The 9,186-nt window shown below is 40.9% G+C and overlaps 2 protein-coding genes across 5 annotated transcripts in view; both read left to right on the top strand.

The window, feature by feature from the left end:
* The first annotated feature begins 298 nt into the window (after nucleotides 1-298).
* On the top strand, nucleotides 299-5,353 carry haus4 (HAUS augmin-like complex, subunit 4). 2 transcript variants are annotated; one of them, XM_040040879.1, is made up of 9 exons: nucleotides 299-488; nucleotides 723-862; nucleotides 1,936-2,067; nucleotides 2,366-2,506; nucleotides 2,718-2,814; nucleotides 2,913-3,058; nucleotides 3,930-4,060; nucleotides 4,272-4,340; nucleotides 4,426-5,353. In XM_040040879.1, exons 1-9 carry the CDS (start codon nucleotides 422-424, stop codon nucleotides 4,607-4,609), a joined length of 1,107 nt encoding a protein of 368 aa, XP_039896813.1. In that variant the 5' UTR covers nucleotides 299-421; the 3' UTR covers nucleotides 4,610-5,353. The 2 variants fall into 2 exon arrangements, with proteins under 2 accessions (XP_039896813.1, XP_039896815.1); XM_040040881.1 differs by having other exon boundaries at nucleotides 3,930-4,029; nucleotides 4,426-4,560.
* Nucleotides 5,354-7,011: 1,658 nt separating this feature from the next.
* The window catches only part of dock11 (dedicator of cytokinesis 11), a 77,396-nt gene continuing 75,221 nt past the window's right edge, over nucleotides 7,012-9,186 (top strand). For 2 of the 3 annotated variants that reach the window (XM_040040804.1, XM_040040803.1), the window contains exon 1: nucleotides 7,013-7,319. In XM_040040804.1, coding sequence (XP_039896738.1) covers nucleotides 7,215-7,319 — 105 coding nt within the window. In that variant the 5' untranslated portion in view covers nucleotides 7,013-7,214. Of the gene's footprint in view, nucleotides 7,320-9,186 lie in introns of all 3 variants that reach the window. The other variant, XM_040040805.1, reaches the window with a different exon arrangement.

Below are 9,186 nucleotides of genomic sequence, written 5' to 3'. Positions count from 1 at the left end.
ACAAAAGAAAGAGAATATTCTGATAGTGTCATAATGGCCAAATGCGTTCTTTAGCTTCTAGTTGTTGTTACTGTAATTGTTGTTTAACAACAACAAACATTCAGTTTTATCTTAAGCCATGTCACTTTATTAATATTAATGTCAAAGGACGTTTAGTTGTTAGTGGGAAAAGATTAAAATCTCGATATTTTCCGCTTCAACACCTCACGCTCTCGTGAATAGCACGTTGCCGTCACCCAGGGACCGCTGTATGACCACGTGGTCCAGTTAGCCAATAAGAAGGCTTCCGGCAAACGCGCGCAACTTGATTCAGGAAGTACGTGTTTAAGATTTCAGCTCGTCTTCGTGTTTGAAAGAAATAGTTCACAAATCCACAAACCTCCTGTATGTTTGGATACTAAGGACAATAATTAATTGGAAAATGTCCGGTAGTACCGAGACAGCAAACATATCGTCGCTTGGGAAGGGTGACACTTTGCATCAACAGGGTAAGAAGACAAGTGGACTGCATATCTACTAGTAACCCTATATTGTAGCAATAACAGAAAGTAGATGTAATAAATTAACGTAGTTTAAAGTATTATCTATTAATGTATAAATAACGATGTTATTGTTAAATACGAAAGTAGGCTCTTAGCTTTATTTTCTTGCCAAATTTACTATTGTCCGTTTAGTTTGGCCGTCCTTAATTACTTCTCTGCATTTTGTGCCTTTCCCCTCAGTCCTCGCCTCCTTTCCACTGTGTCACATGACTGAAGAAGATCTGATCCAGAACCCGCAGTTTTGTAAACTCCTGGCCACTCTGGCACAGCATGTGGATCAAACCGGACTCACCGCTCCGCTGAAAACAGAGCTGGACAAGGTATCTGTCGTTCCTGTTCCTATTTGTTCCTATTTGTTTTTATCAACACAGAAGTTAATCAGTGTAGAGTTTAAAAAATAATTCAAACTGGGTCATGGAACAGTTTTTCTTGTATTTTTTTTGTCTTGTACTATTCAGAAATGAGGAGTCATAATTTGTCACACCTCTATGGAAATGAGATTTTAGTTCACTCATTATGATTCAATAAATAGTCTGTGACTTACTGACCTCTACTGGCGAGAACTAAGAATTGCAACAACATGGATCGACCCTTTCTCTGCTCAAGAGAACAGTCTTTTTTTTTAAAACTGAAAAATACTGGAATAAAAGAAGCTGTTTGTTTATTTATAGTTTTAAGAGAGCTAACTTAACCTCTGTGTCGTTTACCACAGAAACAGATTATGTTCGAATAACCTGCTCACTGGCAAATTTTCTCCTGCAAAACCTGAAAAAGCTGTGTGGATAGCCAGACATGTAGTGAGCGCTACATGGACTAAACAGCTGGACTAAATGTATCTTACAATGGGTTTTGTGAATACAGGCTTCAGGCAGTCTGAATATGTTGTAACAATATTTCATTTCAAAAGCTTTATTTGCATTGGATTGGTCATCAGAAGCCACAGAGTCAGATTTTTACATGTAAAGTGGAAGTTTCAGGTTGGACTACAATGTTAAAATCACAGAAGTCTTTTATGTTTGGTCCATATTTGTATTACATTTTATTTTCATCTCCTATAACCTCGTCAGGTAACAGGTGAACGATTGCATTTAAAAATGAAACTGAATTCAAATAGAGACCCTGATCTTTATTGACGGGGTTACCATTAATGCTTTGGTTTATTTTTCCAGCACCCATAAAGGTGCTTAATTCAAGATGGAGCGACTCATCGTTACCTAAGCCTGATCAGCTGTTCTCGACTCCAAATCTCAAAGGTTCCTGTCTCAGTGTTTAGGGTCTGGCTCCAAGTTTGTTAAGCCTTCTTTCTAGAACTGGGACAGGATCTGACCGATTTTGTGAGGTACTGTGTGAGTCCTTACATGTGTGAGTGTTTTGGGTTTTTTTTTTTTCCCAGGCTGAAAAGAAGCTGCAGATTCAGAAACTTCAATGGCTGCGCTCCGAGAGCCTGCACAGAGGGCTGCAGGAGATGATCCAGAACCACTGTGTCAGGAAGCACCATGCCACTGTACCCCCTGACCAGAACATGGTACATTTCACTTTTTTACGCAGTTTAAAAGTGCATAAAGAGCTATCAGTGAGCTACGGACAGGCTAACAAGCATTCGTTGTATGTTCTTTGTCAAATTTTGAGCAGATTTTCATCTCGCTGTACGGCTGAAACGACTTTATTGAATGTTTTTATAGATAAACGGTCAGATAAAAGTTTATATTTATAGACAAAAGTTTATCACATGGAGTTTTTAATCGATTAGGAGACTCTTACTAATGATGGTCTTAAAAAAAATACATATAACAAACAAATAATGTGCGTTTGTTCCTTTGTAGTTCTATGAGACGATGGAGAGGTGTCTGCTGGTGGCTCAGTGTGTCAGGCAGCTGGATCCCAGTAACACAACAAACCAGGACCAGCCGTTGGTCCTGGGCCTGACCCCCCAGCTCGTGATGGAGCTCATGCCTTCCGAGAAGGTGAATCATAAAATTCAGTACATGCAAGTTAAAATCTGTTTGGGATGTGCTGCATCTGTTTAGCGTAAACTCATAAAAACATGCACACCACCAGAAACGTTTGGGAAACTTCTTTTAATATTCCTTTTCTTTTCTTTTCTTTTCTTTTTTTTGATAATGAATTCAAACTACAAACGCTTTCCTCATGGCCACGCTGTATTTTCTTTACTAGAATGTACAAAGACTGAAACAGGGTCTACCAAGACAGCTGGAGAAACATCTCAAAGAAAAGTGTCTGAGCCTTCTCTCTTACTATCAGCCTGAATGGGGTACAGCAGCTACAAACACTTTCACCACATGGCTTCATACCACGTCATTCTGTTCGCTCGACACAACGATTAACCTGCTGTTTTGTGATCTCTTCTAGAGCATGAGAGCGAGGGTCTAAAGATGACCAAGCTGTCTCATCTGTCAGCACAGCTGGACAAAGAGAAGAAAAGAGCAGAAAGTCTGAAGGAGACGTGCAGAGAAAACACGGTTCTTCTGCAGAGACAGACTGAGCTCTACCTCACTGTAAGGGAATGCTTTTAGTGGGGATATCGATCAGCAGGCCAGTCTATTCCATGCAGTTCTGTGTTTACTGTAACGCTATAATTTTACTAATGAATACCAGTATAGTGAATTACTATTCTTCGATTTAATTTTTTTACATTTTATTTCTCACATTAAATTTTTACTACAAAGTTGAGAAAAAAAGTAAGTTTTATGCTTTCATCAATCATCCCAGGCTCTTTCTTTGAGTGAGGGATTCAGCTCATTACATTAACACTGACAGTGGATTAGCAGACACCTGAAGCCAAACTATTGGTATCTTATTAGAAGTGGAAAAAGCTGGATCCATGAATTCCTGCACCTGTGATTTTCTGCACACTGCATCATTCATCAAAATGCTCATTCTGACTTGACTAAGTGGTTATTATCCCGAGACCAACATTTATAAGGTATCCTTGAGGAAAAACTGCATCAGCCAATCATTGTTGTCTGGTTCTGCTTTTTTATTTTTGATGAAATTAAAATGTATTACAAAGTCCTGATATGAGCAAGTCACCACACAGCAGCTTCCTTGGATAGTTAATTTTAAACTATTATATAAACAACTTGAACCGCAGTCAGATTTGATAAAACATGGTTTTAAAATGCTCGGGTCAGAAAGCCAAAAACATGGGGCGCTAGTAGTAATAAGCAAGCTTGCAAGTCACAAAGTCACAGTGCTAACTAGCTTCTTTTTAAAGTGATAGCACTGCAAACATGAATTGGTCGAGGCACTTGGGGAGGGGGGGGAATAAGGATATGCTTCGAGGAAATGTACTCACCACATTAAGCTGCATGAAATGCGTAAATGTGTTCTGTTTGCTTAGTCACTGTTTGCTCTTTTCATACACAGGAGCTGACAAAGTGCATTCAGCTTCTCCAGTCTTTCATCTTGAACCACAGGCTGAAGATCCAGACAGATCTGGACAGGAAGAAATTGGATTACTTTGAAGGCAAATGTGAATTAATCTTGCAGAAGATAAAGTAAGCCGTTTTCAGTGCTTCAGTACATCAGACTTGGTTTCTATATAAGGCCATTTGCATTACTCTAACGCTCTCGTAAATCAGATAGTTGGACTGAATTTCGTACTAAGAATGTTTTAATCCAGTGCTGATAGTCCAGTCGTGACTCATGGTCAAAAATGAGATGCATTAACTATACACACATTCCTGTTTCTCGTGTTCATTTTTAAAGGGCGGAGATGGTGGAAATCCAGCTGGATACATACACGCCTGACTCGATATCTGCTCACAGAAAAATACGGCAAGACTAAAATTCTTCTGTTGAAGCTACATTCTGACTGATCCCTTTGTCCAAACCTAACCAGCTCGTCGGATCTCATTTTCAGGGAGAAGCTGGAGTCTGAGCTGAAGGCGTGTAAAGCGGAAAAGCAGTCTGTCGAGTTAAAGCTGGCCTCCTTCGAGATCTTGGGCAAAGACTTTGAGGCGCTGGCCGAGGAGTACTGCAGATTACGGCAGGAGATGGAGATGAAGAACTGGGCACTGAAAGAATTCACCCAGTATAACAACTAAGTGAAGGGCGTATCTGATGCTGACACATGCCAGCCTTGCCCTCATCCCGCTCTGGAATTCCACAGAATGACATGCTGGCTTTTAATTGTTGGACACAAACTGTGGGCCTTTAGCCTGCAGTAACTTTGTAGCATGTCCATATTATTTCAGATAACAGGACCTCCTGAAAGTGCCACTGAAGTGGTTCAGGCTTTTTAGTTTAAACCTGCTTTGCATGATTCACAGTTCAAAACAGAAACAGTCTGATTCTTCTTCCCTCTGCCAGAGCTGCAACGTCCTTTGACATCATCTACGAGCTGAGTCCATTGATTCAGGATTAATTATTGATACTTTGCTGAGATCATCATGATGAGGGCATGAATATGAATTTGTGCCAAGAAGATGCAAAATGTTTGCATGACCTCCACATGTTTATGAGTAATGCAGAGATTAATAAAGCACTGTAAGAAGCACTGTTACAATAAACTTATAATATCTTTCATGTGGCTACATTAACATTTTGGATTGCTTTCTAATATTGACATTATTGTTATTATTATTAGTGGAAATTGCTACATCTTTATGGACACTGAAAAGTGTGCATGTCAGTTGTAGATGGAAGAGCATGAGTGAAGCATCTATTCAGTGCCTCGGTCCAACGTTGTCTGAAGATAAAAGTCTTCCTTTAACAGTTTATGTAACTATGTAATATAAATTTTCGATTCATTTATTAAACTTACTAACAGCCTGTGTTCATATTGTTGTGTTTCTTTGAGCTGACGGCTTCTCTCACTGCAGGTCCTGACAGGCACACAGCATCCTTTCATACAGGCTGGTGCTCATGTGTCAACACTTGATCCTAAATGAAATATAAACTTTGTCAGCACAAGAAAACTGAAGTGCATGCAGTGGGACATTAACATGAGTGTGAGTCAGCTGCTCTCATAAAGCTATGTACCTCTTAAACGATGCCTGACAAAGTTACCTTATATTATAATAAAAAGTTAAAAAAGACTGTAACTGAAACAAGCGGCCTCCCTCACTGCTAAACTGAACATTCAAACATAAAACTGAACCCCTGCAAACTACAGGTGGCACTTCGTTTGCTGCAGTTTGTGGAATAGTCCACAGGGTGGCAGTGTACTATTAGCTTTACCTGGAGCCAGCTATGCGCTCTAATAAATATATATAAAGGGGACACATACTTAATTTATTCCCGGCATTCTTTAACTCTTATAGAGCAGTTTTGCACATTTCAAAATAGTCCTTGTTTGTTTTATTCCTGACCTCGCCACAACCCCTTCTTAACTCCCTTCCTCTTCCATTTAAACCAAATTTCTTCCCATTGGCTGCCCCTCTGAAACAAAAGGTTTAATCAACAGATAGATAGATAGATAGATAGATAGATGACACACTGACAGTATGTTAGATATACAATAAAAACTAAAGATTAAACATCACAAAGTTCAAATTTTCAAATTTTCAAAGAAACAAACAGACAATTTGCTGTGGCGCTGTACCCTTGTTAAGTGGGTGGATGTGACCAGAAACATAACGTATACAGACATCAAACCATGGGCGTAGCAACTCTGTGATGGGCCAGGGGAGGATATTTTTCTGGGCCCTTGCCCCCACGTTATACCACATTCTGTGTGTGTGTGTTTATATTTGGATGAAGGGGAAATGGTAATGTTTCAGTCTTCTATAATCAGAATTTCATCTGTTCAGCTTTGCACTCAGTACAGCCCTTGATAACACCACTAAAGTCTAAAGTCATCCTGATCTCCTCTCTCCTTCCTTCCTTTTCTGAGCACCGCTTTTTTTGTTCTTTTTGTGTGTCTTGATAAACATCATTAACAAAAACAAACTCCTCTAAAAGATTCAAAAGAAAATTGTTGCACAGATAGCTGGTAGAGCTGACTTATGAGACGAATAATTATCAATTTGAAAATTCAGAATACGTTTTAATGACCAATACATCACTGTGATTTTTAATTTCCACAATAAATAGTTAAAACAACAAAACACAGCTTTAAGCTTCTCATATATTTTGAAACTGATTTTGTTTTTGTTTGTTTTTTGGAAGTCTTGATTGTTAATGTGCCTTTCTGTACATCACTTATTAAATCTCGTTTTTGTGATATTTTATTTATGGACTTCTACTTCTTTTTGTCGCTTATCCTAGTAATGTAAATTTCAGGCTTTTTTTTCAAGAATAAGTAATACCTAAAAAGCCCACCTGTGACGCTAAAAAATGTAATAAACTCTCCAAATGCGACCTGTGTTTGCAGTCCTTGTATGTGGACCGTGTTATCATCTCACACTGACGATCTTTGAATCTGCTCTCCGCCGGGGCGGGAGAAACGGAAGTGGGTCCGAGTGAAGCATCTCACGCTGTCAGCCCCTCTTTGGTCTCCTTCCAACATCATCAGCAGCAGCGGTGGCAGCACCACCACCAGCAACGGCCCCGCCTCGCGACGTGAACCGCTGGCTGGTTCACCTCCAGCACCGTCTCACATCTGGCTGTCAGGAAACAGCGCTGCCGCCGCTCCGTCCGGTACCGCGGCATGCTCATATCCGAAGAAGAAGAGGAAGAGGATTTTTATTTATCTAAAAGCTGAGCGAAATGTCTGAGGTGCGAAAATTCACAAAGAGGCTGAGCAAACCCGGGACGGCCGCGGAAGTCAGACAGAGCGTGTCGGAGGCTGTGAGGACCACCGTGGACCTTGTGGTGAGCGGAGCTTTTTAAAGGCTGGCTGTGAACCGGTCATTTTAGCCACCAGGGATAATGTAACTCATAGCCGACCCCCTCCACCCCCTCCACTCTGCCCTCCCCGAGGAGGATAAGCCTATACGGACTAGTCCTCCTTTCTAGGTGGCTGCTCTTCTTCCTGGACTTTTATGTCTGTTTTGTGAGTTTTCGCGCTCCGTCCGTGTCCTCATTATTACATCTTTCTGTAAAGCCCTGGTATGTCTGCATAACTGCCACTGCTGCAACCTGTGCAAAGGCTTATAAACCAGGGTCACTGTGGGAGCAGATATATGCTTTAAATCCACTCCACGTGGTGGCTTGGTTTTTCTAAACGGCCTTTATTTGAAATAAATAAATAAAATGACAGCGTCCTCCAGCACACACGCTTTCTCAGCTCTGTGCGGCTCCTTTTGTGTGCTGGCGGATGAAGAGCAGTGCCAGTTGGACAGCTGCAGCAGCATGGCTTCCCTGTCCCTGCCTTGGAGCAGTGTGTGTGTCTGTGTCTGGCTGTGAGTGCTCGCCTCTCTGTTTCTGCTGGAAATTGCTCACATTGTGCATAGAGAAGCCTGTCTCCGTAATTGCTTTTATCACATTTGTCTCGATGGTTGTGCAAAGCAGAAGGTGTTCTTTGAATGAACGTCGATGCTGGTGGCTGTCATTGGGATTAGGCGCAGTGGCTTGAAACGAACAGCGTTTAGTATCCTGCTGATGCAGCATTTGTGTGTCAGGGGAAGGATTTTCATAACAGTAAATCGAAGGCGTGACATTTGTCTTGAAGTTAAACCACAGTGATGTCAGCGCAGCATTAACGCTTGCCTAATAATGACTTGTTTTCTTTTTTCTTTTAACAAAATGCATCTGCTAACTCATCTGCTTTGTGTTTGTGTGACTGCGGCTTCTTGCATCTTTTTCCTTTTAGTTCTAGGTTAGTTTGGATAAGAGATAAACTCTTGTTCCCCTTGAGATCAGTCTCATGATGCTCATCTTGAGTTGTGTGATGTAAGGCGTTTCCAAGTTTAAAAACCCTGTGATAAGGCACTGATTGTTTTTCTTTTTACAGAGGTGAGAGTGTTGTGTGGTTGTGTGTATGTCTACTGTTTCCTGTTTTAAGGTTGGGCTGCAGCTGAGAACAAATGCTGTTTTGTGGAGGGTGCACGGCCTGTGCTAATTTCACATGGGGATTCCCTTGGGCATGCTGTGACCAATGCATCCTCTGTGACTGTGTCTGCGGATTCATTCTTAGCTTAGTCTCAGGAGAGTTGGTCTTATAGGAAGAGGACTCTACTCCTGGGCCCGAACAGGAAAAAAATAACTATCTTATCAGTTTCTAAGGAGAATGTTGAATAAAACTTAAAGTTGGGCTATGATACTCATTACAGGCTCCATATTTTTATTCTTGCTAGATTAGATTTCTGTAATTCATTTCAAGTAATCAGTATGTCTGCTGGGCCTTGGGGAAGCCCCTCACTATCTGAAGCAAGTTGTTTTGATCTCTTCTCTAGAGTGCATAAGGCAAAAACTGTTTGTTCCTAAAGTAGTAGTAAATTCTTTAAGTAGGAATAATTCTCCAACCGTCTTGAAGAACATTCGGAGCTCTGCTGTGGTTATCGGTCGCTGTCGAAGTGTCGAAACACTGCATCAGTCATGTTGAGGTCTGGGTATTGGTACATCCATGACTTTAGAGTTATTTTGTGAGATGGTATTGCATGGTGGATTAAAATCTAATAGTTCTTTTCTGCCTTCATAAATTCATCAATTTCGACAAGATCCCAAACACCAGTGAGTGAAATGCAGTCCCAAACCCTCATAAGAGCCTCTGCTGAGTTTTACACATGGCTGTAAAAAC

Source organism: Simochromis diagramma, unplaced genomic scaffold (assembly GCF_900408965.1).
Source record: "Simochromis diagramma unplaced genomic scaffold, fSimDia1.1 OVJJ01000317.1, whole genome shotgun sequence".
Taxonomy (NCBI): Eukaryota; Metazoa; Chordata; class Actinopteri; order Cichliformes; family Cichlidae; genus Simochromis; species Simochromis diagramma.
Note: the sequence above shows the minus strand (reverse complement) of the source record. Positions and strands in the feature narration are given on the sequence as shown.